Consider the following 27,912-nt stretch of genomic DNA (forward strand, 5'->3'; position numbering starts at 1 on the left):
TGTGTGTGTGTGTGTGTGTGTGTGTGGAGGGGGGGGGGGGGGTATCCAAAATGACCCAAATAGCATTTTTCCCCCAATACTTTGCACCAGAGGCGGACTGGGATTCTAATTCAGGCTGGGCATTAGCTACCAAGCAGGCCAGGCCGATACGGGCCGACGTGCGTGCCGGCGTCCGAAGGGCGGCGGCGAAAAATTTGGGCCGTTTGAAGCCCAATTTGGACCGTTTGAAGCCCAATTTGGGCCGTTTGAAGCCAGATTTGGGCCGTTTGAAGCTCAATTTGGGCTGAGTCCAATTTTAAAATGAGATGCACCCACTTTAACCCTGAATAAAGTAATAAAACCACTAGTAAACCAGTAGGCGGCGCCTGGCCTGCTGTTCAGTGAGTGGCCTGACTGGGGGCAAAAAAAAAAAAAAAAAAAAAAAAATTGCAGGCCAGGCCAGGCCAGGCCACCGGGCATTTGCCCGACGTGCCCGATTATGCAGTCCGCGCCTGCTTTGCACCATTCTACATTAAACAAAGCATCTATGTTACTGATGAGCAGTGTTGGGCAAGTTACTTTCAAAATGTAATATACTACATATTACTAGTTACTTTCATTTGAAAGTAATAAGTTACTTTCCAATATTACTGTCTGTGTAGAGTAACGTGTTACTTATTACACTACTTTTGCATTACTTTCACCAAAACAACAGCAGCAGCAGAATGACATCGCTGCCCCGGAACATCCCGATACATAATGTCAACCGCCTTGAAGTCCAAAATTCTAAATGTTATTCTTTCCCTTTGTTATTGTCATCTGTAGTGGTTATTTGCATAAAAACAGACAGTTTGATTAAGAAATTATTGTATCTTTATTTAAATATGTGCTTTGATTTTAATTTTTTTAACTCAATTTGTAACTTGAGTTACTTGACAAAGTAACTGGTATAATATTACTCAAATCCTACAAGTAATAAGTTATATTACTGAGTTACTGCTAAAAGTAATATATTACATGTAATATGTTACTTTTGTAATGAGTTACCCCCAACACTGCTGATGAGGAGCCGGATTTTTTACCTTGGTTTGACAATACAGTCAGTGAGCAATCTGCTGTAGTGCATTTCTGCAGGACAAGCAGAACTTGTGTTTTTAATAGTCCAAGCATAGATAGTGCAACTAATAAAAAGTGGCAACCACTGCCACCTGCTGGAGAAATGTAGTAGCGCTAGCTCTCTGAATGCATGTTCAGAAATGAGCGTTTTTTGCTAATTTCTTAACATGATGGGAAGTTCCCATCGTGTTAATCAGTTCATACGTCTCGTGCTTTTACCAGCAAATAATTCAAGATCCGTATTACACGCAGGCATTTGTTGGGACACTCATTCCGTCACGCGCGTCATTAATGTGTGTCTGAAAATATCGAAGGACCCCTAAAAACTCTGAAACAGAACGCGGGCTAATATGGACTTCGATAAATAACGTTTTTATAAACAAGGTTTACCTGTAAATAAAATGGGACTGGAGACTCTCGATAAATATCTGAAAATAAGATCTGTCGGCGAAGTGTCGGGTGCTTGTTCTTCTCCAAAGGAGAGTTAAGTTGTCCAGTCGAGCTGGTAAAGCTAGCTGCCCAGCTAAGCTAACAACTAACGTTTAGTAATAGCTGCACCGGGCTGCCTGCGCAGTTTCTTCGCTGAGTTTGGTTTCTGAGAGACAGCGAGGAAAGTGAAACACCCCACTGTCAGTAACCAACAACATTTTCTTTACTTGTAAGCTTTTCCCCGCAGAATAATAGCCTGGACTGTGGTATGGGCCAACTTTACCCTACTGTAGGTCGGGTAGCTGGCTATTGATATCTGCAACATAAGCAAGAGGTAACGCTAATAATAATAATAATAATAATAGCGAGTGTCTTCAGTTTTTATAATACTTGTCCAGTCCTTGTAACGTTGGGGAATAACGCGGAAAGCGTTTTACTTTTGACATGGTGATGTTGACATGACTAAAGCTAGCTATGTATGTGTGCGTGGCAGCTGGTGCTCTCTTGGATGCTGATGTGACTGAGTGCCCAAGTAGCTGATGTTCCTCTTATCAAATGACTTCATAAGTCATGCAACACATGTATTTTGACTATTGATTGTAGGGCTTGGCGATATAGCCAAACATTATCGATATAAAATGTCATATCTGTCAATATCGATCATTATTGATATTTTCTAATGACCTATTTTTTAATAAAGACCACAAGAAAAAGCTTGAATTTAACCACTTTATTTTGAACCAGCTTATTTATCAATGTAGACAGGTAATAGTTTTAATGTTAACACAACAATTAAAAACACAAATTGAGTGTTGCAGCTGTGTAATAAATATTGCTGAGATGGGAACTTTAGGATTTGTCTTTTTGATTGGCTGTTTGAATGTCACTCGTAACATGCTCCATTATCAATGGACATATCGATATATATTGAAGTATTGTATTGATGAATTGTCTATCCCCGATGCTATTGATTGATTTATCGCCCAGCCCTAATTGATTGTTGTATCTAGCTTGAGAATTTAATTTCTAGTCCCCACATTCACCAAATCCCAATCATTTTCTGACCTACAGTATGTAGCAATGTAGTATGGGTTGCAAATTGCAATATCTACTGTTGTAGTCACCAACATTGTATACTGCTTTAAATAAAACTCCCCAGTCAGTACACATCCATTACTAATGGGGCTGGGTATCGTTTACAAAATTAGTGAAAGCGATACCAATACCAATAGAGTACTTAATTCAATACCTTTCATCGGCATGCTGAAATGCCAACTTCGTCACCACCACAGACTACTAGCTGCTCCAGTAGTGGGCCAATTACATGTCACATTCAAATTGAAGAATGATTGTGGTGATTGGCTGTGAACAAAACCATACAAATAGGTTTTTTTTCTAGATTTGTGTAAAAAAAAAAAGAAGATCAAATGCAGGTATCGTTTGACTGGAGACATTTCAATACTACTTGGTACTCGGTTATTCGGTCGATACCTTAAAGGCATTGAGTACTGGTACCCAGCCCTAACTAACCATGCCTAATGCATCATTGTCATACTCATATTGCTGTAATCGATGTGTACATGAAGGTGCACTCTGCTATTCTGGCCCATTTCCCATTTATTTTTCTATTAGCTTAACCCACAGTTATGTTTTATGACCCTGTCTGTCAAAATGACAGACTATGAGAAAGTCTTAACGCAACCTCTGGCCTATAGGTCCTATGCTCACTTTTGCATCCCCTGGTCTTCTTCCTCGTTGTGCTCTGTTGCATCTCATTCATCGTCTCTCTTCTCCTGAGTCCTGACTGTCCTCTTGTCTCTGTTTCAGTCACAATGAAGAGGAGAGTCGATCCAGCGTCGGCACCGGAGCAGCTGACTAAGCTTAAGAAGCGCCGTGATGATGGCAGCTCAGATGAGGAGTCACCGCTGCTCTCAACCAGTCAAGGTCAGTCAATAAGCAGCGCAATCGTGGTGTGGAAAATGTCCCCCTTAAAATAATGCTTAAAATACTGCTATGCATTATTTTAGTGGAAGGTTTGACGTTTTTGTATCATAATTCATTATGAATACCGTACCTTCTTGTTGGTCTCAGCATATAATAGGGAAGGTCTGATTGAATTTGTTGTAGGCTATAATGGGGGCTCAGGCTGTGACCTCACCGTTTCTTGTTTACTCTTGTGTCTGTCTGCTTCGTCTGTGTCTTTCGGTTTGCACCTGTATGCATGTATGTGTGGATGTCTGTTGGTTTGGTCCTGTCCAGACTCCAGCCAAAGTGACTCACACAGTGACCAGGAGGATCACAGACCAGGATTCTCCATGCCCATAATATCAAATGTCCCAGACACAGACACCCCCACAGAGAGCTCCTCCAACAACTTCACCATGTACAACAGTGTGTCCCAGAAACTCATGGTAAAGTGTAGAAACCCTCACTGGCACATTGTAACGTGTTGTCTTTGAACCTCACATTGTCACATTTTTAAAGCCTTATTGATTTTCATTTTTATCGTGCCTGTATTGTGTCACTTAGAATCACTCACTGGATTTTACAATTTTGGCTATTATGTATCAGTTTTTGTGTACAGAGATAGATTCTTAAATTTGTAGTTTACTTTGGAAATAATGCAGAGGGGACAAGAAACATGTTCCAATGTCTTTTCCCTCAATCCCATGTTCTGTCTCACCTTCCCATCTTCACCTTCAGGCCAAAATGGGTTTCCGTGAGGGTGAAGGTCTGGGTAAGTTTGGCCAGGGGCGCAAGGAGATTGTGGAGGCGTCGACGCAGCGGGGGAGACGGGGTCTGGGCCTCATGCTGAAGGGCTTCCAGAGGGAGCTCAATATCGACTGGCAAGATGAACCAGAGGTACGGACTGGAGTAGTAATAATTACTCAAAAACGTGGCTTGCAGTTGTATTTTGGATTATAGCTGAGAATCAGACGGTATTTGTTTGTGGTTCCCCCTCTCTGTTTTCTCTCCTCTGTCTCTTTATCGGTTTGTCTGTCCAGCCCAGTGCTGTAGAGAAAGTAGAGTGGTTCCCAGAATGCTCTACAGAGATCCCAGATGCAGATGAGCTAAAGGACTGGATGGCATTGGGACCGGTAGTGCATACACACGCGCGCACGCACGCACCCGCACACACACACACACACACACACACACACACACATAGCCTGGGTAAACCTAGCCTCCACGTGACCTCTATCTATGTGCTACCGATAGCACATACTGTAGATAGAGGTCGCGTGGAGGCTGGGTTTACCCAGGCTAACACACACACACACAATAGGGATGTGCGCGACTAGTCGGTTAATCGTTTAAATGGCCCCATGTTGCTAGTCGGCACCAGAAACACTGAAACTAATAATTCAATTAATAATGTACAACACCATTATACAGTACTTATGTAAATTGTTGCGTCTCATAGCCGCCCGGCAGGCGATAGCCCCCCTCCCTGCTCCTGCCTGGATGTAAACAAACCACCAAGTGGGAGTGGACAGAGATGGTATGACATCTCATAAAACCAGTGTTTCCGGTTTGGCAGTATTTTGATCTAGAAAATCAATATAAGGTTGTACAGTATGTAGGCTGTGTCAGATAAAACTGTTTAGTGAGTGTTTTCTTACTTATAGACTAGTCGAATAGTCAAAAAAAGAGACTCGTCGACAGGGAAATTAGTCGCTTTGGAACATCCCTAACACGCACACACACACACACACACACACACACACACACACACACACACACACACACACACACACACACACACACACACCACTCTTAGATTAATATATGTCATATACATTCATTCTGTATACTCTTTTACAAACATTTCCTTCTTTTTTGATTACTTGCAGAGGAAATTAAAGATTGAGGATGAGACAGAGTTTTGCACTGAAGATCTCCTGCACACCGTGCTTAGGTGCAAGGTGAGTTATAACCTAAAACACATTCTACTCAGTTCAGTATTTATTATAATACTAGAAGGACATTGATTTATATCAAATGGAAAAAAAATAAAATAATAGCAAACAGAGCAACAAATCAGGTGGAACATCTCACTGTTTCTGTATGTTGTGTTCAGACTGTGTTTGATACCCTGGAGGGCGAGGAGATGAGGAGAGCACGGACACGCTCCAACCCTTACGAGACCATCAGAGGAGCATTCTTCCTCAACAGGTCAGTCCTTCGATGGTTACTGACCACTAAAATGGCTTACAGTTGTTAAATAGAGCATAATGTATCCTTCTACCCCTCTAGAGACATTGACATGTTATTATTTTTATTTTATCATATTTAGAGCTGCAATGAAAATGGCCAACATCGACAGTTGCTTTGACCATATGTTCACCAACCCAAAGGATTCACAAGGGGTGAGTTGGTCAAAGCAAACACTGATAGCACAAGAATTTCACACGTGATACTTGTACTACGGAGTGACAATAAAAATCTTGAATCTTGAATCTTGATACATGTTGCATCACACCTTCATTGGATCAGACCACATCATCAGATTGTGAGACAAACAGAAGTATCTTTGTCCTCTCTCACCATGTAGAAAAATCTGACAAAGGACCGTGAGGGCGAGCTCCTGTACTTCGGTGATGTCTGTGCAGGACCTGGCGGCTTCTCAGAGTACGTGCTGTGGAAGAGGCGCTGGCATGCCAAGGGCTTCGGCATGACGCTAAAAGGACCTTGCGACTTCAAACTGGAAGATTTCTTTGCAGCGCCTAGCGAACTGTTTGAGCCTTACTATGGTATGCCCACAATGTGTGTGTGTGTGTATATACAGTATAGGGACTATATATATATACCAAAAAGGTGGATGACATCAGCTCCGCCTTCCATCCTCCAGTTACCCTCACTAACACTCCCGACTCCAATCCTGCTTCTCTGCCCCCCGTCCACGGATTTACTTCCTTCTCTCCCCTCTCTCCTGATGAAGTACTTAAACTCATCAGCTCTAACCGAGCCACTTACTGCCCCCTCGATCCTATCCGTTCCTCTCTCCTCCAAACCATCTCACCTGACATATCTCCCTTCCTCACTACCTACATAAACTCCTCTCTGTCCTCTGGTCTTGTTCCGCCTGCTCTAAAGACTGCAAGAGTCAAGCCTCTGCTTAAGAAACCCTCTCTTGACCCTACTGCTATTCAGAACTACAGACCTGTCTCTCTTCTCTCATTCCTTTCCAAAACCCTCGAACGAGCAGCGTCCGACCAACTTTCTCTCTATCTCTCCCAGAATGACCTCCTGGACCCTCTGCAGTCCGGTTTCAAGGCCTCTCACTCTACTGAGACAGCTCTTCTTGCAGTCACAGAGGCCCTTCACACTGCTAAGGCCTCATCCCTCTCCTCTGTCCTTGTCCTCCTTGACCTCTCCGCTGCTTTCGATACACAGTCAACCACCAAATCCTTCTTTCCACTCTGTCTGACCTCGGCATCTCAGGTTCTGCACACTCCTGGTTTGCTTCCTATCTGCCCTCTCGCAGATCTCTCCATCTCCATTGACAATACCACTGTGCTTCCCTCCCAAACGGCTAAGAACCTTGAGGTGATCCTTGACAACCAGCTGTCTTGCTCGGCCAACATAGCTGCGACAGCACGCTCCTGTAGGTTCTCCTTCTACAACATCCGCAAAATCCGTCCCTTTCTCACGAGGGAAGCGACTCAACTCCTGGTCTAGTTACTTATCATCTCCCGCCTGGACTATTGCAACGTGCTCCTGGCCGGCCTACCTGCCGCCGACATCCGACCGCTTCAGCTCATTCAGAACGCTGCAGCCCGTCTGGTATTCAACCAACCCAAATTCTCTCATGTCACTCCCCTCTTCCGGGACCTTCACTGGCTTCCCATCTCGGCACGCATCAAATTCAAGACACTGGGACTGGCCTACAGGGCAGTACACCAGACAGCTCCTCTGTCCTCTGTCCTCTCTCTAAAAAACCAACAACAAAAAACCAACTAACTTAACTTTACCAGTATTCCTTCAGATGTTGTAGTTGTCATAGACTGTGTTGCATAGTTGATCGCTCTATTGCTGACAAAAATGTGTTATTGTAAGTCGCTTTGGATAAAAGCGTCTGCCAAATGACGTAATGTAATGTAATATATATATATATATATTATATATATATATATATATATATATATATATATATATATATATATATATATATATATATATATATATATATATACTGTATATACCGTATAATCTATCTATTATTATTTATTTTTAACTTTTTTTTATGACCCCCCCCCCCCCCCCCGCCTTTTTCCCCCAAATTGTACTTGGCCCATTTTCCCTCCTGCTGCCTTGGTCGCTGCTCCACCCTCTGCCGGTTTGGGGAGAGCCGAGACTAGCACTATGCTTCCTCCAACACATTCGCAGTTGCCAGCCGATTCTTTACACCTGACAGGGGGAGCTTCACCGGCAGGACATCCAGAAAATATGAATGTCACACACACGGGGGAGAACAGAAAGAAAATGATGTCCCAGCCAGGTGAATTCCCCTGTGAAAACCTGCCATCTCTGTGTGTCCCAGGTGAAGGCGGGGTGGATGGGGACGGTGACATCACTCGTCCAGAAAACGTGAGCGCCTTCCGAAACTTTGTCCTGGAGAGTACGGAGAGGAGAGGGCTGCACTTTCTGATGGCAGATGGGGTGAGCCTAACTCACACACACATCCAACTTTTGTTTTTTTATTCTGGAGTACATCTACAACATCCACTACTCGGCTGCTTGAAAGCACGTTTTGTGATGACTGTCACTGTGATTGTAGGGTTTCTCTGTGGAGGGCCAGGAGAACATCCAGGAGATCCTGAGCAAACAGCTGCTGCTCTGTCAGTTCCTCACAGCCATGTCTACACTCAGGACAGGTATGTGCATGTCAGTTAGTCAGATAGTCCGTCAGACTGTCCAGTTGTCTGTCCATGGCTCCTACACAAGTCTTGAAAATCTGTCAAAGTATGGAAAAGAAAATTGATAATGTCCAACTCGTACAGCTCAGAGAAATCTATAAAAGTAAGGAGAATGTTACTGTTTAGTTTAGTCCCAATAAATGTATATTTCACATTTTATGTACCTGTAGTTGTCCTACTGTCTTTCCACAGGAAATTAAAATAATTAATTATTTCAAAGAAATCAAAGTTTTGAAAAAGTATGGAGATTGAAATGCAAAATGTGTCTGAATACTGTGAATCATGTTTGTGTTTTTTCCCTCACCAATTCACCCCCCCAAATAAATGCGCATGTGTTTTTGCTGGTGTGCTAAAGTGTATTTGTGTCCATGACTAATGCCAGACCACTGATTTTATAGTGGTGCTGTTTGTCTCCCCCAGGTGGCCATTTTGTGTGCAAGACATTTGACCTGTTCACTCCCTTCAGTGTGGGCCTGGTCTACCTGCTCTACCTTTGCTTCGACAGGGTCTCCCTCTTCAAACCGGTCACCAGCAGGCCTGCCAACTCTGAGAGGTAGGGCTGTGTGAATCTCTGTGTGTGTGTGTGTGTGTGTGTGTGTCTGTGTGTACATTATGTGATAAGAAGACGGGTACTGTATATATATTTTCGCGTTAAAATAAATCTAGCCTATACTGCCGCTGTAAATCTCTCCTGTTGCGTTGCCCTTTTGCCATCCACAGGTACATAGTGTGCCGTGGTCTAAAGCCTGGCTCCGACGCTGTAAGGGAGTACATGTTCAAGGTCAACCTGAAACTCAACCAGCTGAGGAACACAGAGCGTGACGTCACTGATGTGGTTCCCCTGAGCCTCATCAAGGAAGACACCGACTTCTACCAGTTCATGATCAACTCCAACGAGAGGTAGAGAGACACACGACACAGCGGACCCCCATGAAGGCTTTAATTGTTGCATGTTCAGACTGAGTGACTGATGGAGGTCGAATTAATTCTCCCTGCAGCCACTGTGCGGTCCAGATCAAGGCCTTGGCTAAGATCCACGCCTACGTCGTAGACCCGTGAGTTCCTCATGTCCTGCGTCTCTCCATAATGTGTATTTCTCTCCATTTCAGTGTGGCTAAGTGTGTGATTGTGCTTGTGTCTGCAGGGCCCTTGCAGACTCCAAGCAAGCCGACATCAGGAAGGAGTGTATGAAGCTCTGGGGGGTGAGCAGGCAAACTGGGATACTTGCTGAATGTGGACTACGATTCAGATTCTTAGCTACATACTCCAGTCTCCTTCCAAGTGTTTTTCCCCTCTGGGTACAGTGTGTGTCTTTGTCCATTTCCAGATCCCTGATAAGGCCAGAGTCACTCCTGCGTCCTCAGACCCCAAGGTGAAATTCAACGAACTGATGAAGGTCAGTCGATATATGTTGTGACTGAACACACTCACCTCGGCAGCCCCACCCCCCTAAGTGTTGAGTTTTCTGTCTTCTAAAACGAGTTAGATTCCGCCCTCACCTGGTTGCGACCACATAGTGAAACGCATTCTTTCAACTCATCTATTTGATCAAAATAAAAAAAGAGATAAAAAAATCCACATGATCGACGATTCCTTAACGATCAATTATCGATTTTCGATTATTGATGCCCATCGCTAGCTCTGATGTGCACTTTGTTCTGTCCTATAAGTTGGGCTGATTTAAAAAGTTGTCTCCATGTCTGCCTCCCTGCCTCCCCCTCCCTCTGCTCCTCCTCAGGGTTCGGATCAGGAGTCGTTCCAGTCTAAGCTCATGCCTCTCAACTCCAGCACACTAGAAAAGGTCAATCATGTCCTGGACTACCGGTGCATTGTGGGAGGTGGCGAGCAGCTCTTCCTGCTATCACTTGGGGTGAGTCTAAAGAGATGGAAAACGCTAACATGACGTAGGACCAGTTCAAATATATACAGCATTATACTGTAGCTATTGGCACGGTCACACGTCAGATCGCTATTCTGTTCAGGTTACACAACTTGCTGTCTTGTAATTGGGAGTCTTGAAGTTGTGGTGGTTTTCATACTGTATGACTGAGCGGGTGGATCACACATCACAAGATATTTCACCAGGAGGAATCCGTGTCGAGTCTGTCTGGTCTCCATGCCACGTGTGTGAAGAATTCTGGTCAAAATTTCCACATTTGAGACCAAACTGTTAACATTGTACCATTTGTATCATTTTCAGTCGCATAAGTGCCCTCTATGAGTTCAAACCTGCTTTTTTTGCCCTCAAAAATGCTCAAAATGTGGTACAACCTGACGTCACGATGAACCAAAGACTAAGGGATTTCAAGATAGTAACTGTGTTGCTGTAAATCATTCCCAACCTTTTTCATATAGTTCACATTGGGGCAATGGACCCCCATATGATGAGATTTGGTCTCTCAGATGCAAATCTTTTTTTTTTATTATGTAGCCTAGATATGATTTTGTCCAGAATTCCATATAGGTTGAGAGATAACAGAGAATCCTGGAATCCTCTCAAGGACCACTGGTGGTCCCCGGACCCCACATTGAGAACCGCTCAACCACTTCATTGTGCAGAGAGAGAGAGAGAGAGAAGAGAGGAGGATGCCATATGACTTTTACATGGCGCACTGCACCTTTTGACAAGAATCACGAAAAAACCCCAAACGAAAATGAAAAACTGACTCCATAGCGTTCTAGAGGACAAGTTGGCCAAGTTAACAGCTCAATGCGGAAATCTCCCATTGTGATTACATTAGAGCGTGTTCAGAGCGGGGAGTTTGTCCTGCCTATTGTGCTCTGCTGCGGCCGGCTCGCGTCACTTTAACAATAGTTACATGGGAGTCAATGGCAGTTGAGTAGTTCGCCACTGAATGACCAAATTGATGTAACTTTCAACCATTTTGAGCAACGCTGTTTCCATACAGGCCAGCAGCGTTGGCTATTTGTTGATATTTATAAAGATTTTGTAGCTCTCATATAACATTTTTCTTGATGCGGTGGGCAAACTGTCATGGCGTTGTTTTCCGGTAAAAGAAATTCCAACGTTTCCTGTCTGAGCACAGCCAAAGAGTATAGTGAGACAAGAGGAGACGAGCTTCGCCGCCATTTCTTGGTTTTTCCCATAGGTTTTTTCAAATCAAGCAGCATGCCGTTTTGTCACATATCTGGGGGGGTAAGTCCCCCTTGAAGAAAACGATATTCCGCAAATCATGTCTGTTCTTGTTTCAGCAATATTGTATCGATAAGCAGAAGTATGTGAAAATTTTTCACAACTCCCACAATCGTAATTTCCATGATTCTCCTCATATATCATATCTGCTTCCTCTGCTTTCCAGTAGTATATCCGGCCCCTTTGCTCCTATCTATACAGTCCTAAAGGTTAATGGGACACCCAGTACCATCAAATAGAACTATTTTGTGCTCGGTACTGATTCAATTTCTCTGGGAAAAGAAACAACGGAGTGGGCGATCCACTCACCTTTAGGTTATTGTTTTATTTAGACTGTGGTAATCTAGCGGGGGAGTAGAGGAGAAGTCTCGGTCAGTCCTCCTAGGCCAACAGAGGCATACTTGCTTCCAGAGTTGATTATCTCTGTGCACAAGACCCTTTTCCCACCCGTTCTCCTCATATCTGTTCTCTCCATGTTCCTCGTGTTTCTTGCCCTCTGCAGAAGTCTCAGATCTACACGTGGGATGGCAAGATGCCCGCGCGCTGGGAGAAACTGCAGACCTTCAAGCTGGAGCTTCCCAGAGAGACAGTTCTGAGTGTGGAGATCGTCCAGGAGCTCAAGGGCGAGGTGAGAGGAGGGGCGAATACATGAAGGAACCAGGAGTGAAGGAATCAAACTACTTCTGCTTGGCTCCATTTCTATATCGAGCTGCACTATCATGGCTGAAATAATAATCTATATTGTTTGTTTGTCAATTGTCATCACGCTTATTTATTGCAATTATTGGCCTCAGTGAATTGAAGGGGTTATTTTGTTGCACTTTTCTTTTATCAGCATTGTGAATATTTTCAACTACAGCAGACCTCAAACCTCAAAGCTTGTAGAGCTCTGCTGTATTTCTATGTCCCTGTTTGTGCATATGATTTATTTTTGCTGACTCAGCCATAAAAAATACGCCTGAGTGGGACTTTATTTTGACTATATCAGGGTGAGGGTATTGCTGCTTGTGTCTGTGGTTGAACATGTTACATGTTTGGTCCACAGGGCAAAGCCCAGCGGAGAATCAATGCAGTACATGTACTGGATGCACTAATACTCAATGGCACTGATGTCCGAGATCAACACTTCAACCAAAGGTAGGACGATGTCACTCTTATGCCCAACGTTTCCATCACAGTGTCAAACCCGAGCGATATGCATCGAAACAGCAAATCCACTTATCTGCTATGAAAGCCTTTGTCAACATTATATCAATATTTCTGTGCATTCAGAACAGTGGAAGAGGCCAAAAGCTGTTCAAACACAACACTATGATTTGCACTTTAAATGTTTTTTGCATTATGATTTTCATACCGGTTAAAACTAAATATATTTTTATCTTTGTTTTTTGTCATTTGGTGACTGATCATTGGAACTTTGAGTACTTTGTACTTTTATGTTTGTCTACTGTCTGTGTTTCTAAAATGTGTGACTGTCTCTGCAAAACAAATCTATCTACGGGTACAAATAAAGTAACCATAACCTGAACCTAATAAGTGAAGCCCATTATGTGTCCAGGATCCAGATGGCTGAGAAGTTTGTGAAGGCCGTGTCCAAGCCCAGCAGACCAGACATGAACCCTATCAGGTACAGAAGGTTTTCTACTCTGTAAATAATTATTTTGAACTGCACCTTTAAAATTTCTCTCCAGGGATCCTATTGTCACTGAAACAGAAGACTGAACAGTTAGAAAATAAGTAAACTGTTGTCCAGGCATGGAAAAGTTGTGTAACATTCTAATGACATTTCTAAATAGCAACTTTTCTGATTATATAAATCCCACGTCATAATGGTTATTGCCAGGGTTTTACCTAACCTTATAAGGCTTAGGTGCAGCACCCAAGCCAAATTTATGTAAAATCAATGTTGGTCCCCAATGGACTACTTTAGCAAGTTTTGTCTTTAAAGCCCCAATCAGTAACTTTTTCACCTTAATATAACAGCTTTTTAGTCATTGAAGATGGTAGAGTGACTTGTAACAGGGGGGATGTCACCTCTATTGGTCACACACCGCCCTCCAAAGGCCTCTCCTCGGACTAAGCAGTTTGGTGCCTGCGTCCCGGAGGCAAGATGCGTGCATGCTCTGTACAGCGGGAGTGTTGTGTTCAGGAAAACAAGGAAGTAACTCGGTGTGGATTTGCTACGAAAATGATGTTTCACGTAACTATGGAAACACCTCACGACCCCAGTTAACATCACTGATGACGCGTCCCAGCGCATGCTGTAGTATGTATATTTGAAACTAAAATCCTGGCTCCCCCTGGCCAGTGACACTTAGGAATAGACTAGGTGACAACCAAGTATAGTTTGGTGACAAGCTGGAGAGACAGTTGACGGTCGGAGAGACGGCATCAGGTACGGGATGGGTTTTAGCACCCCAGAATGGCTCTCTCATGAGGGAGAAATCCACAAAAGCTACGGATCAGCCTCCTGAAAATCTGCGCAAAGATCGGCGCGGCCTGGGGTCCTTCAGGCTAGAGCGAGGTGCTCGGCGCAGGCGAATGACGTGCAGCGCACAGGCCTTCTTGAGGCATCCTTCCTGCCCATGGTACGGCATGGTAGGATTGCCTTTTTCCGCGGGAGGTTCTGGTGAGACGAAGGAGGTGCCCGGCCTGGAATCACCCCACAGGGCCTTAGACCTCCATGCACCGAAGGTCTCTCAATACTGCGGTGTAGCACTAACTCTATTGCAGCGAATTGGGCGTGATCAACCCTTCCGCGGGCAACGTTGCAGACAGAGTAGGAAGGCTGACCCGTGAGCGGCTGCTTCTGGAACGCGGGTCGGGGTCGTAATCGGCCTCGGCTGGGTCTACTGGGCGAGGGTGTATGATGTTGACAGACCCGAAACACCTCACGACCCCAGTTAACATCACTGATGACGCGTCCCAGCGCATGCTGTAGTATGTATATTTGAAACAAATTATTTCATCACGTGGTGAGTACCCGATGTCACAACATGTACATAGAGCTTTCTGGCGCTGTGTTTTGTTGACTTTGAACGGTGATATCGATATCGATACTATTGCACGCAGATGGCGCAGTTTCTCCAATAGCAAAACTTGGAAAAGTTGCTGAATGGGGCTTTAAGCTTTTTGTGTGTTGTTTATTTATTATCTGCTCTGGCTTTTCCAAATGTTTGTGCACAGATATGTAATAATAATGGTCCAAAATGTTTTTTTGTTATTGAAAAACAGAACATTTTGTACCCCTAAGCCCCCAGCGACACAGCACCTTAAGCCCTCCAAAAAGCCAGGGAAAACCCTGGTTGCTAGTGAATACAAGGCCTGATCCATTCAACTGATACGTTCAACAAAAGTTAGGACATTTTGAAAGCTTTCTCTGATAAACAGTAGAAGGGAATAACTTTCTGTGATGGATTTTTGTGCTATTTTTAACGTAACATCTGTATTTTCCCATAACAGAGTGAAGGAGGTGTATAGGCTGGAGGAGATGGAGAAGATCTTTGTCAGGTATGACAAGATGGCTGTGATTTAGACATCATGAACTGTGGAATGTCACAGCAAGTTTCCTCATCCTATAATAAGAACAAGTGTCTGTTTGTTTGTCTGTGTGTGAGATATGAGTGAGCAGAATTGTGTTCGGCTACAGCTATGCAATTTTACATGCGATCGGGCTGAATCAGGAAGTGTAAAGAACACCCCTGTGGGTGATCTAGTGGAACCAGATTTTGTAATTAGGGCCGATTAATTGCTCTAATTACCTATGATGACATCATCAATGACTGCTTGAGTGACATCACCAATTCTATACATAAGTGATCATCAGTTTACATCAGTATGGTTAATTTGAGTGTGTCCCGCAGGCTTTGGAGACCAGGGGGGTCTAACTCCTAGGGGGAGGGTCTAGCTCCCATGGGTCCAATGGTATAGTGAATGTCAGTCAGAGTCCAAATGTTGAGGATGGAGGACATCTTGTGGTCTTATTTTGTGCTCTTCCCTCTCCAGACTAGAGATGAAGTTGACAAAGAGTTCAGGAGGAGTCCCTCGTCTGTCCTACACCGGCAGAGACGACCGCCACTTCCTTCCCACGGGCCTCTACATCATCAAGACTGTCAATGGTTGGTTGTGAGACTTGTGCCTGGTTATGTAAAACAGGGGTAAACAACTTGTACAATGTTGTGTTGTTGTGTGGTCGAGTCATGTGTTGCAGATGATGCTTTTTGCTTTTGTATTAGTATTAGCCTTTAGTCGTAGTCTTTAAATCATGTAGAACCTGTACAACGTGAAAATCCTGTGTGCCAGCATACATACATACATACATATGACATACGTATTTGCGTTATACTGTAAATGTGTGAAAAGGAGAATTCAAAAAATCTCCCACATCAACCTTTCGCTACTCTTATTAGAGCCGTGGACCATGGCCTACAGCAAGAACTCTAAAAAGAAGTTCTTCTACAATAAGATAACCAAGGAGTCCACCTACGACCTGCCGCCCAACGCTGTTGCCCCCTTCCAGTACGTACTGTCCTCTCCACCTATAACACAATACATTTATTCCTGATCCTGCTTGTAGACATGAAGACATCAGATTGTACGAGTTGGAAAAGTTTTGATTTTTGAAGTATGTATCAGACATTGTCAGTTTTATGGTGGGGGTGATGGTAGTGGGATGTTGGAGGACACCTCACAACATAATTTTCATATGTGAAAATGTCTTATTTGTAAGCAGTGTCATTTCATTGTCTTTCATTTCACAGTGTCTGCCACTCGGAGCGGCTCTTCTGGGCGTGGGTGGAAGGGGTCATAGTTCACGATTCCCAGACGCGGGTTGACCCTGAGAAACTGTCCAAGGACGACGTGCTGTCCTTCATCCACCAGAAGTACCAGCCCTGAAAGACGCTCACAGTGCCAGCGCTCTGCACTTGTACTTAGACGCAGAATGTATCATGTTGGCTCTGAGAAAAAGGTTCAAGCTGGGTTGTAATTGGAGTTTTGGAGCCAAAGTGGGGGATAGTTTACTGGATTGTCTGGCAGTGACACTGCCTTTTTAAGCAATGGACATTTGACAGACCACTCTCTCTTTCTGGTTTTTCCACTGCCCTCGGCTCTGAATTAGTATGAACAGAACTCGGCACATAAGACAATTTGATACTAAAATGAGACAAAAAAAGGAAAAAAAAGACTGCCATTATCATGTTGGATTGCATGTCCCTGTAGATTGATTTTATAGTTTCTCATCCAAGCCATGTGTGTGTGTGTGTGTGTGTGTGTGTGTGTGTGTGTGTGTGTGTGTGTGTGTGCGTGTGTGTGCGTGTGTGTGCGTGTGTGTGCGTGTGTGTGCGTGTGTGTGCGTGCGTGTGCGTGCGTGTGTGTGCGTGTGCGTGCGTGTGTGCGTGCGTGCGCATGTGCATTAGAGTTAGAGACATCTGCAAATTGATAGTACTAGATGCAGTTTCAAATGTAGGTTACACAATGCTTCAAATTCTACAGACACTCTTGCCTGCCTCTCTCTGGGCTGTTTTAATGCTCGTCTCGTCTCTCTTTGCTTCTCTAAGACAAGGATCTGTTGCCCAATCTCACGCGCTAAACTGGGTCCCTTATTGCTGCCCTAGCAATTCTTCAGCTGGTACCCTCCACATATTAATTACAGTATGTCTTATCCTGCCCATGCTGTCTCAATTTCACAAATGTACATTCTTATATGCATTACAGATGTAGCATGTCTTCTCATTGATATCTGGTCTGTCCTGGAGTGTGAGTTCAAATTTTGGGGAGGTGTTCTGTTCGGGTATGTCTGCCCACACGCCTCTGTGTTGTTTTTTTGGTTGCCTCCTGTTTCCTGGACTCTCATCCTTGGTTTCATGTTTGTTAAATGCTGCAGATAATGAGTTATTTTTTCTTGTAAAGGTAGCTATCAAAATCTTTTTGTGGTTATTAATGGCCATGTATTAAATAAAAGTGACATGATCATGATCTTCCCAGAATTGACTCGCTTGAGTTTTGAAATTTGATTTAGACTGTAGTCTAAATAATTCTACGAACACTATTACTACTAATAGTAACTTTGACTTATGTTAATTGTCTACCTTCTATGTTGAAGATTTTCCTAAGCCGCTTTTCTATCGCCTTCTCTGTCAACTTCATTTCTGTATCATCATGACCGTTAGTTTGTGGTTACTCAATATGTTTGCCCTGGTAGTCTGCACCACTTTACATTTAGGGACATACCGTATAGTCAAAGCCACTTACCTTTTAGTAGGGCCTATAGTGTATCCACCTTCTTAGCCAAAAATCATCATGTCAAAGTCACAGTATAATTAAACAATAGTAGTATTAGGCAGTATTATTCTAGTTACAGTTGATTTAATCATTTAATTGTTGAGTCATGGCATGATTATCAGTGATCACCAGCTGAAGGCCAATGTTTACACACGTGTTTTGTTTACCGTTACGAAACATGATGTCGATAGTAAAGCGGAGGACTCTTATTTTGAAGTTCACCCTCGTGTTATGTAAACGGAAGAGATGCTATCCAAACAAACGGCACCGCATCTCGAGACAAGGCACGGGACGCACGCATCACCTTCAGGTGTATATGGCATTTTCTCCGTCATATGAAAGCAAGATAGTTACAAGTGCAGTATAACTTATTTTAACAAAAAATGTTGGTTAGCGCTGTATGAAGAAGGTATTGGAGCAAAACAACTGAGCACATGTGACAGTAGGATTTGTAGTTGTAGAATTTGAGATCCAGTGTTTGTGGGAGAGAGGAAAAATTATGTTTGCAACTCCAAACTAAAAATGTAGGCTACTGATATAATGTGTAATAGCCTATATAACGTGTGTTTTTTTGTTTGTTTTTTACAAATTCCACTGCTGCTCAGTTTTGCTCCAAGTCCAGCCTAAAGTTGGCTTAGGTTGACTTACCTTGTGTGTAAATGGCATTTGCAAGTCACAGTTTGCTCACATGACTTGATTTTTTACCATGCCCTAATGTGAAGTATTATTGCTTCACTGTACTGCTTGTAGCGCGCAGAAGACTCGTGAGTTGTTCTAATCATTTACCGGGACAGGGACAGTCTGAGCCGTCTGCACAGCTCAGGAGGACGACATGCTGAAAGTTCTCGGACAAGTTTTGTTCTCAACTGCGATACAAAACCCCAAGTTCACAGAGGAGAAGAAGGCAAGTGTGGACCGCATCTAGTGTGCCAGCCTGCACATTATAGACTAGTTAGTTCAGTGATTCATTCATCTCATCAATAGGTGCATTTAAAAATGTATAATTATAAAGTGATTCATCAAATTCACATTGAAATCTTGCAGTCATTATACATTTTAAATATTGCAATCTATAAATTTAATAAAATTATTTTTAAAAAGGCATTTAAATTTATATTTTTATTATGCCATTTACAAATGTGTTTTCCTATTAATTGTCCACTGTCTTTACGCCACCGATTTTTTTATGCTCCTCTAAATACATATTACAAAGGAAATGTATGTACTCTGTGTGTGACTGTGTGTGTGTGTGTGTGTGTGTTTCAGGCACAGGACTATGAAGTCCGCATCTACCACGCCACAAAGTGGGTGAGCACCTGTGTGAACGGGGTGGAGTGGGATGCAGCGACCAATACGGGTTTCCGGAGGCTGTTTAGCTACATCATGGGCAACAATGAAAACAGTGAGTGTCTAAAGACCACCAGATGGCACATGCATCTGTATTTCAGAATGAGTGTTAAACACACACACACACACACACACACACACACACACACACACACACACACACACACACACACACACACACACACACACACACACCATGAAATGAGAAAATAAATGTGAATTGATAAAGGGTATTGGCTCTTGCTCAGCACTTTTTTGTTACAGCAACCCTGCCTTTGTTTTGCTCAGCACTTTATACAAGCATTATTTATAAGGATGTATATTGTGTCTGTGTGTGTGTCAGTGCTGTAGTGGTAAAAAAAAAGGTGGGTAAACTATACTTTTGACTCGAGGCAGCTTTCTCACACGGCACCGGCAGTGTTATAACGGCGGATAAATAAGCTTCCGTGACCGATATACAAGACAAAATATGAGAGTATATAGAACAACTTAATCTGAATCATATATCATATATCATCATATAAGGTATATCAGGGGGTTCCCCCACATTTCTGAGTAGCCAGCCAGATAGAAAAAGTAGCTGGCTATGGGATGGGCCTTGCCCCTCAAGGGGGGTCCGGGGGGATTCTCCCCCGGAAGATTTTTTTTTTACATTTTAAAGTAAAATTCATCAACCTGGTGCATTTGAGAGCAAAATGAACTACACACATCTCTAATGTGTTGTGACTTTACAAATAATTAGGCCTAAACAATCAATATAAAATGTATTTATTGAACATTTGTTGAATTTCTCCAGGTATGAAAAGTTAAATTATACAGTAGGTAGCCTACCGTAAATTCCGGACTATAAGCCGCGGCTTTTTCCCCGTTTTTTGGCCCTGCGGCTTATATAACGGTGCGGCTTATCTATGGATTTTTTCAGAAAAAAAAAAAAAAATACAAATAAAATCTCTCTTTTTTAGCACTCTTTCTAACTATAAATCCACTTCTGTTTTAATTTCCTCTCTTGCCCTCTTTTCACCACACCGCGGACACTGTGTGCACTGTAAAAACAAAGGTGGTGTTGTGTTATGTTGTTTTGTTGAAATGTTACGGTAATACGGTAAATGGGAGCTTCCTCAAACAGCCATCTCTTTCCCGACAATCCCCTCTGTGCGTGACCCCTTACATATGGTAATTACGGTAAGCAAACGGCCACTCGGCCAACAACTCCCTCCCCCGACTACCAGGAGAAAATCACAAACTTCGGCGAATTCACACAAAGGAAGATCAAGGAATATTCACAACAAGACGAGCAGTAGAAGCAACACTCTCTCACTTACCATGGGGAAGGTACGCAGAAATTCACACGACGCAGCTTTCAAGTTGAAAGCAGTCAATCTCGCATTAAAAGAGGGAAACAGAGCAGCAGCGCGTAACCTGGGCATCGACGAGTCAATGGTGAGGCGTTGGAAGGTGCAGCAGGAGGAACTGTCTCAGTGCAAGAAGACCAAAAAGTCCTTCAGAGGTCATAAAAGCAGATGGCCCGAACTTGAAGATTCCCTTGAAGATTGGGTGTTGACCCAGAGAGCAGACGGCCGAGGCGTTTCCACGGTGCAGATCCGACTGAAGGCCAAAACAGTCGCCACCGAAATGAAAATTGAACATTTCATAGGTGGCCCATCTTGGTGCTTCCGATTCATGAGACGAAAGGGACTGTCCGTCCGGGCGAGAACTACTGAACAACTCCCTCCCGACTACCAGGAGAAAATCACAAACTTCGGCGAATTCACACAAAGGAAGATCACGGAATATTATAGGAGTGTGAAAACATCCACAATCACCAACGGGTTCCAAAACGCTGGACTGCTGCGGGATGAAGAGGATGACGCCGCCAGAGGCTTCAGAGGCTGTTCGATGCCGACAGTGACGAAGAGGAGTTCGTTGGTTTTGAGTGACAATGAAGGAGAGAGGAGAGTGGTTGACGAAGCCACCCTGAACCTGTTCGTTTCCGACACTGAAGATGAGGACTTTGGTGGTTTCAGTACGCAGGAAGAAGAGGAAGACGAGGATTAGTGACTTGACTTCTCTGGTTACAGCCGTTTGCTGCACATATAGCCTATTGTTGTGTGATTTTGTCTGGGGATTAGTGACCTGACTTTTGTTTTGTTTTGTTGAAATGTTAATAAATGGGAGCTTCCCCAAACAGCCATCTCTTTCCCGACATTCCTCTCTGTGCACGAACCCTTACATATGGTAATTAAACATCAAAACACCCGCGGCTTATAGTCCGGTGCGGCTTATATATGTAAAAAACAGTCAATTTTGGTGCTGCGGCTTATATACCCGTGCGCCTTATAGTCCGGAATTTACGGTACTTTAAAGGACCTTGTATGAACCCAGTATATACAGTTTGAAGAGTAATATAGTTCTTTCTCTCATACACACTGTACCTGTGATTGTCAGCTTCAGCTTTATAGCTAAAAGTGTGTAGACAGATTTAATCTGTGATTCTTGAATACCAATATATAATTCAAACTGTCCACAAACACATTGGGCAAGGATAGGTAGACAACATACTGTACATGGAAATAAAAGTGGTTCTGCCACTCTGGCCACTAAATTTTAGTCAGCCAATATTTATTTATACAGATCTCGGCACAACAAACACCAGTATGTTTCTAGATAGTTTTCAACATGGTCGTATTATATTGGCTTTATACAGTAGCCTAGCACCTGGACTATTCAAGTCGACTCGCACGCACCTAATGTTACAAACTTTACTTGATCAGAGGGAAATCAATCATGTTTCTTACACCAGTGATTCACTCTTCAGTTGTAAAACGGTGAGCCTATATGATTTTCCCCACTCCGGACACACATTTTTAACCAACCTTACCTATGTTCAGCTCTCCAAATGCGCATTGCGCATCGCTGGCACAATGGCACCGTTAAGTTGTTTGAAGGGAGCGCTGTCTGGGCAGGCAAGCACAGCTTGATAAAGGCACCAACGTGACCGGGGCCGTGTACCTTTCCCGCGGAGCGCTCCACAAAAATAGGCTACGGTTCGCGGAGATCCTGGTCAGTGCCATGCCCATGAGTAATCTTTTTTCTTTTCTTTTGGTGTGTGACGTGCTTGGCGTGGTCTCTGCATCAACGGAGTTTACGCGAACGTGTTAAAACTCGTGCAATAATAAGTGTGCATAAACGATTTAAACATGTGAGTAAACGATCTTAAAAGGTGCCTAAACGCTGCAGAGCATTGAAAAAGGTACGTAAACGCCGTTTACGTGCGTTTAGCCACCACTACAGCCCTGGTGTGTGTGTGTGTGTGTATGTGTGTGTGTTTTTGTGTGTGTGAATGGACCACTGAGGTCTGCAGTGCAAGAGGAATGTGATCTGTAGCTGTGGCTCTACATGTGCTGGTTGAACAGCAGTCAGTCTACACTGTTCATATGTGTCTGAGTGTTTTGTTCCCCCAGCTGGCAACTCAGTGTCTGTTTGGATCGTTTGATATTTCTCCACCTAAAAGAAGATGAGAGAGACCGGATTTGTATGGATTCTGTCAGACGTGTCGTGTGCATGGCTTAGTCGGGATGGCACGGGTTCTGCCCAGAGATTGGGACTTGACTTGTGACTTGACTTGCCTGGACTCGAGATTTGGGACTCGTGACCAATTTTTATTAAAAAAGTAAAAAGAAAAACGGCAATAATATTAAGGAAATGACTACTTACTACTAATAATGTAAACTAATCAATGCTGACACTGTATGCTAGATAAAGGAGTGAGGATAATACAGTACATGCTTTGAATTCCTTAGTCTTAGCTTTGCAGTGTTCTAAGCAGACTGGATGGCCTGTAGCAGATGATAGAACGCTCATCCATATTGAGACTTGACATGGACTTATGACCAAAGACTTGAGACTTGACATGGACTTATGACCAAAGACTTGAGACTTGACATGGACTTGAAAAAAATGACTTGTGAGCATCTCTGGTTCTGGCTCATGTGTGTGTGTTTGTACCTCAGAGGTGAAGGTGGCGATGACGGCCCCGGTGACGTCCCTGGTGCAGCCTGGGGCCGGCCCCTCGTGCGAGGGCATGTTCACCGTGTCCTTCTACGTCCCCGAGGAGCACCAGGCCGCACCGCCACAGCCCAGCGACTCACAGGTGTTCCTCGATGACAGGAAGGAGTTCACAGTTTATGTCAGGTGAGTCAGAGCCGCCGATCCATCAAGTCATCGGTTTACGGTTTTATAAGTTTTGTTGTGATGCTTTTAAATGTCCATTTTATTCTCTTCTTTTATTCTTTTATTTTCCTGTCAACCATTTTATGTGAAGCACTTTGAATTGCCTCTGTGTATGAAATGTTCTATACAAATAAACTTGACTTGACTTGACTTACTGCAGATTCAAGCTGTGAGATTATCATGAGACTGTCATCATCCAGTGTCAAAGTAGTGTATTTGGCGTCCTTGAGTGGTTCCACATTTTGGAAGTACAGTGGTTCTCAATCACTGAAATACTCACTACCAGCAAAAAATGTCAAATATATCACATCCACGACCAATATCTCAATTATGCAACAATGCAGCAGTATCTAAATAATAATAATTAATTAATTAATTATTATCATAGCAAAATGCTATGCATTGAACTTCTCTGGGCTTGGTGTTAATTGTAGTGCTTGGCTACAATCTTCTGGCAATTATTTGGAAACATAAATGTTAACGATTGGATTGTTTCCATAATAAACATCTATATATTACCAGGTGCGAGCCAATGCAAAATAATGAAGGGGGAGGGGGGGCAGCACTGGTTGATAAAACAGTTTTTTCTTTTTATGAAGTAGAGTGGGGTGCTTACGAGAAAGTGGATTATAGCTCACTCAGATAAACATGTGAATGTTGTGTGATATGCAAAGGTTGTTGGTTCAATCCCAGCCTCAGGCAATTTCTTAAAAAGTACTCACATTATAAGCTGCAGCAGTGATCCTTCTTTATCAGCACCAGTAGTTTGAACACTGATAGAAATAAGATGATGGAGACTAGTCAGTCCCTGACTCTAGCTCAACTCACTGGTACAAGTCTCACTCTTTATGCTCTGTGTTATTGTCAGTGTGAATACAGTGTGTAGAAATCAGAAGCTTAACTCCCAACAGCTCATAGCTCAGTCGGCTGAGCGGCCGTGTCTCTGTCTGACAGGTAGACTGTTGGTTCGATTCCTGATGGAGGAGACATATTACAGCACTGCCCTGTCTTTAACATCAACAGTGTAGATATACAGAACGACACAGCGCCTCCTACAGATCCACAGAAATGGACACTGTGGACAGACTGCAAAGAGATCAAGACATGTCATCTACTGAGTCTAGAGCAGTTTTTCAAAAAGTTATTTTTACGCCTAGCGGCAGCCAGCAAACCACCTATGAGAATGTGCTTCCGATGTCAGTAAAATTTCAGCTCTCTGTGGTTTTCTGTCTCATAACCCTCAGCTGATGTCTCTGCAGAGGTCAGGGGGGGGAGAACAGCCCCCCCCCTTAGCTCCAGGTAGTGGCAGCGGAGCGGGAATCGAACCCACAACCTCTGGCCCCGGTGTCTCTGTGTGTATTATTCCTTCACACCACCAGCTGCCCTTCACACTCACACCTCTTCTCCGGGCGCTCTTGTCTCTTCCCTCTGCCTGTCACCATTCAAAACTGACTGAGGCTCGAACCCACGACTGCAAAAGTGGCAGAGGTCTCAATATTGCCAGGCAGCAAGCCTACTCTCTGTGCCACCAAGTCAGACTGATTGAATGAGGTTTTCTGAGGGCTTTAAATGACTCTTTCCTCTGGCTGTCGACATTCAAAACTGACTGAGGATCGAACTCACAACCTAAAAAGTCACTGAGGCTCAAACCCACAAGCTCCAAACTGCAAGACAGCAATCCAACTCTCTGAGCTAGTGGGTCATAGTGACTAAAACTAGAATATTAAAGTATAGTCTTTATGCATCTTAAAATATGTTTTGAAGGGACCTTTTAAGTTGAATACTATTTTAATTATATTACTATGACACGAGTTTCTATTCAGCTTGCACAGAAAACCTTTTTCTTTATACTTCAGTACATTTCAGAGCCTGTACTTTTTCCTTTTACTTATTAAGTTGAATCAGTACTTCTGCTTTACCAGTCTTTTTTTACACAAATAACTGTACTTCTACTTAATCAGAGCAACAATGTGATTAAATTTGAATGACAAGAAAAAATGACACGTCTGTGCAATAGGCTAAGTAGGCCTAAATAACTCAGATATAGGGTTTGCAATTGTAACGTTCCATATAATGAAGTATCTCATGCTTGTTGATTTAATGATTGTTTTGCACCTGCTGCTCACGTTTGAGATACTTCTGGCTCGCCTGGAAAGAAGGTGGGAGCAGCCGAGTACAGTCAGCCAATCAGAGGCAGAGAGGGGCGGGTCATGCCTTCGCCTAGCCTTCGCCATCATGGGGAAAAAAATATCGCCTACCTCACCTACCCAATTCTTTCTCTGTCCCAGAGTGGACACATAGAGTCAAAAGTCATAAGTAGGTCACTTTAGGGCTGGCCAATATATGGATATGATATGGTGATATGAAACTATATATGGTGGTCTTAGATTTTGGATATGGTAATATAGTGATACGGCATAAGTGTGGTCTTTTCCTGGTTTTATCGATATTGAGGTATTTGGTCAAAAAATATTGTGATGTTTGATGTTGTCCATTTTACCCATTTGTAGAAAATACCTATGGAAAATACAGACACATATATATGTGTATCACCGTTCAGCCTAAAAATACAGAGATATGATTTTTCGTGCATAATATTGCCCAGCCCTTTGCCAGAGGTCGGAAATTCCGAGTTGAAACTTCCGAGTTGTCTTGAAGTATATGGTATGAATCACTCGTTAGCCTTCAATATAACTCTGCAAGTGCTTTTTTTAATTGCATTTTTCCTCTTTTTTGATAAAATCTTTGCTCATTGATGGATTCAGCACCACACCAGAAAAAGAGTATATGAAGTTTACAAAACCATAAAAATCGCACAATCAGCATGAGGCCGTTCTGTTCCTTATTCAAATCCCTGATAGTGAGAACTCTTATCTACCCTGTCGTCTCTGTCTCCTCGCAGGACCTTCGGGGGTTTCGCCAACGAGCAGATGAAGCGTGAAGAGTGCCTGAAACTGGTGGAGAGCCTACAGAGGGATGGCGTTCCCTACACAGACAGTCCCTTCTACACAGTCGGCTACGACAGCCCCATGAAGCTCACCAACCGCACCAACGAGGTCTGGATCCTCAAGAAGACAGAGTTACTGTCCCCGCAGTAGTGGGGAAATATTTCAGTTTAGGAATATTTCAAAAATAAACTCTGTCACACTCACATCCTTATTTCAAATAGGAAATGCTCATAGCGATCTCAAGCATGGCCAATCCAATATGAGTCAACGAACTGGCGTGCTCAACCCGACGTTTTAAAAATGGTTACTGGGTGCCGATCCAAACATCTCAAAAATTAAATCCAATATGAGGCAATGAATAGGCCTACAGTTTGACCTTCCAGCAGTTACTGCTTGGGAAGAACCAAAAAAGGGACCAAAACATTTCTGTGACAGGAATATGATGAATAAAATATTTAAAGGCGATGCCAATAAGCAGCAAGTTTTCTATGTGTTCTTTCTCAATTATTACTTGTACACTTTGTATCTTCCATTGCATGTCGGGTTTGCTTTTAAATTTGGGCAATCCCCTCATTAAAAATAAAGTTATAGACTTACTGAAAGTCTGGATAAAGTGCTGAAACAGATTATTATGAGACCCCTAGTGGGCCATCAGATTTCACCTCTTACTAGGACAAAACCTTCCAGCAGCGGGAGAAGATAATATAATTTAGCTCCACCAGATGGAGCCAAGTAGCCAAGACACATTTTCTTCATCTGCTGCTGAAACTTCGGCAAGTGCCTGTCCAGTTTTTGATGGACCATTTAATACAAACCATACATTAATTTCAAACCTTTGTTCTCATAAATTACAAGAGTAGTATTAGTACTATATACTAATAATTATTTTCTAGGGCCATACAGATTTTACATTATATCTTCAATACATTTGTGAAGTTTGCATTAAATGTATTCCAAGTGGTATTCAAAATTTCTTAAAAGTCTTACATTTACCTTGGAGAACCCTGGGGTTACCCTGTATAATGTAACCCAATCAAATCAAAAGGTAGTTAAGATTGTTCTCGAAATTCCCATGAATATTCTTGAAGGAACAAGACTGCTAAGATTGCCTGCAGGATCCAGAATTTAATTCTGAGGTCACCTGCAAAGTCTGACAACAATGTGTCTCCTGTCAGTCAGTGGTGTGGGGAAGGTGACTCCGACCTGCCTCCTTACCAACATGGGGTACGTACCAACACAGGGTTTCTGCACAAGTCTGGAAAGTCTAGTCCGAACATTTGGAAATTGCTTAAAAAGTAGAATTTAGACAGGGAAAATATGTAGGAACCCTGTAAATCCTGACACCGCCTCATCACAGTTGTCAGAGCCACCCTGCTCCACTAGTGTCTGACATTAAATGTAAATCTGATTAGCTCCCGAGTCGACTCGTACCGTGTCACTCGAGTCCAGTGACAGAGCGAGTCAAGACGTCCAACTGTCATTAAACTACACAGGATTACTCTCTGAT

At 43.2% G+C, this 27,912-nt stretch overlaps 2 protein-coding genes across 3 annotated transcripts; both read left to right on the forward strand.

The window, feature by feature from the left end:
• The first annotated feature begins 1,510 nt into the window (after window positions 1-1,510).
• Window positions 1,511-17,574, forward strand: LOC310782777 (cap-specific mRNA (nucleoside-2'-O-)-methyltransferase 1-like). Of its 2 annotated transcripts, none has more exons than XM_083643523.1 (24): window positions 1,511-1,858; window positions 3,352-3,468; window positions 3,784-3,935; window positions 4,228-4,386; window positions 4,530-4,622; window positions 5,379-5,450; window positions 5,606-5,700; window positions 5,822-5,894; window positions 6,080-6,278; window positions 8,069-8,187; window positions 8,306-8,402; window positions 8,865-8,997; window positions 9,165-9,344; window positions 9,443-9,499; window positions 9,589-9,646; window positions 9,772-9,840; window positions 10,183-10,314; window positions 12,101-12,226; window positions 12,644-12,735; window positions 13,157-13,225; window positions 15,061-15,108; window positions 15,604-15,716; window positions 16,008-16,116; window positions 16,359-17,574. In XM_083643523.1, the coding sequence occupies exons 2-24, from the start codon at window positions 3,357-3,359 to the stop codon at window positions 16,492-16,494; spliced, it is 2,493 nt and encodes an 830-aa protein (XP_083499649.1). In that variant the 5' UTR covers window positions 1,511-1,858; window positions 3,352-3,356; the 3' UTR covers window positions 16,495-17,574. The 2 variants fall into 2 exon arrangements, with proteins under 2 accessions (XP_083499649.1, XP_083499650.1); XM_083643524.1 differs by having other exon boundaries at window positions 1,511-1,724.
• A 1,138-nt stretch (window positions 17,575-18,712) lies between these two features.
• Window positions 18,713-26,606, forward strand: LOC310782368 (heme-binding protein 2-like; the record flags this gene model as incomplete). The annotated part of the gene is made up of 4 exons (XM_083643033.1): window positions 18,713-18,784; window positions 19,147-19,282; window positions 23,238-23,418; window positions 26,360-26,606. The coding sequence occupies 4 exons, from the start codon at window positions 18,713-18,715 to the stop codon at window positions 26,553-26,555; spliced, it is 585 nt and encodes a 194-aa protein (XP_083499159.1). The 3' UTR covers window positions 26,556-26,606.
• Between the last annotated feature and the right edge of the window lie 1,306 nt (window positions 26,607-27,912).

The sequence above is a fragment of the Poromitra crassiceps genome, assembly GCF_964638095.1.
Source record: "Poromitra crassiceps genome assembly, chromosome: 9".
NCBI classification, from domain to species: Eukaryota; Metazoa; Chordata; class Actinopteri; order Beryciformes; family Melamphaidae; genus Poromitra; species Poromitra crassiceps.

Bases quoted from the DNA above. Each gene is read 5' to 3' on its own strand.
- LOC310782777 (XM_083643523.1), top strand. From the start codon at position 3,357: ATGAAGAGGAGAGTCGATCCAGCGTCGGCACCGGAGCAGCTGACTAAG. The intron at 4,623-5,378 runs GTAGTGCATACA...GATTACTTGCAG, and splicing joins ACTGGATGGCATTGGGACCG to AGGAAATTAAAGATTGAGGA. The intron at 15,109-15,603 runs GTATGACAAGAT...TTCCCTCTCCAG, and splicing joins ATGGAGAAGATCTTTGTCAG to ACTAGAGATGAAGTTGACAA.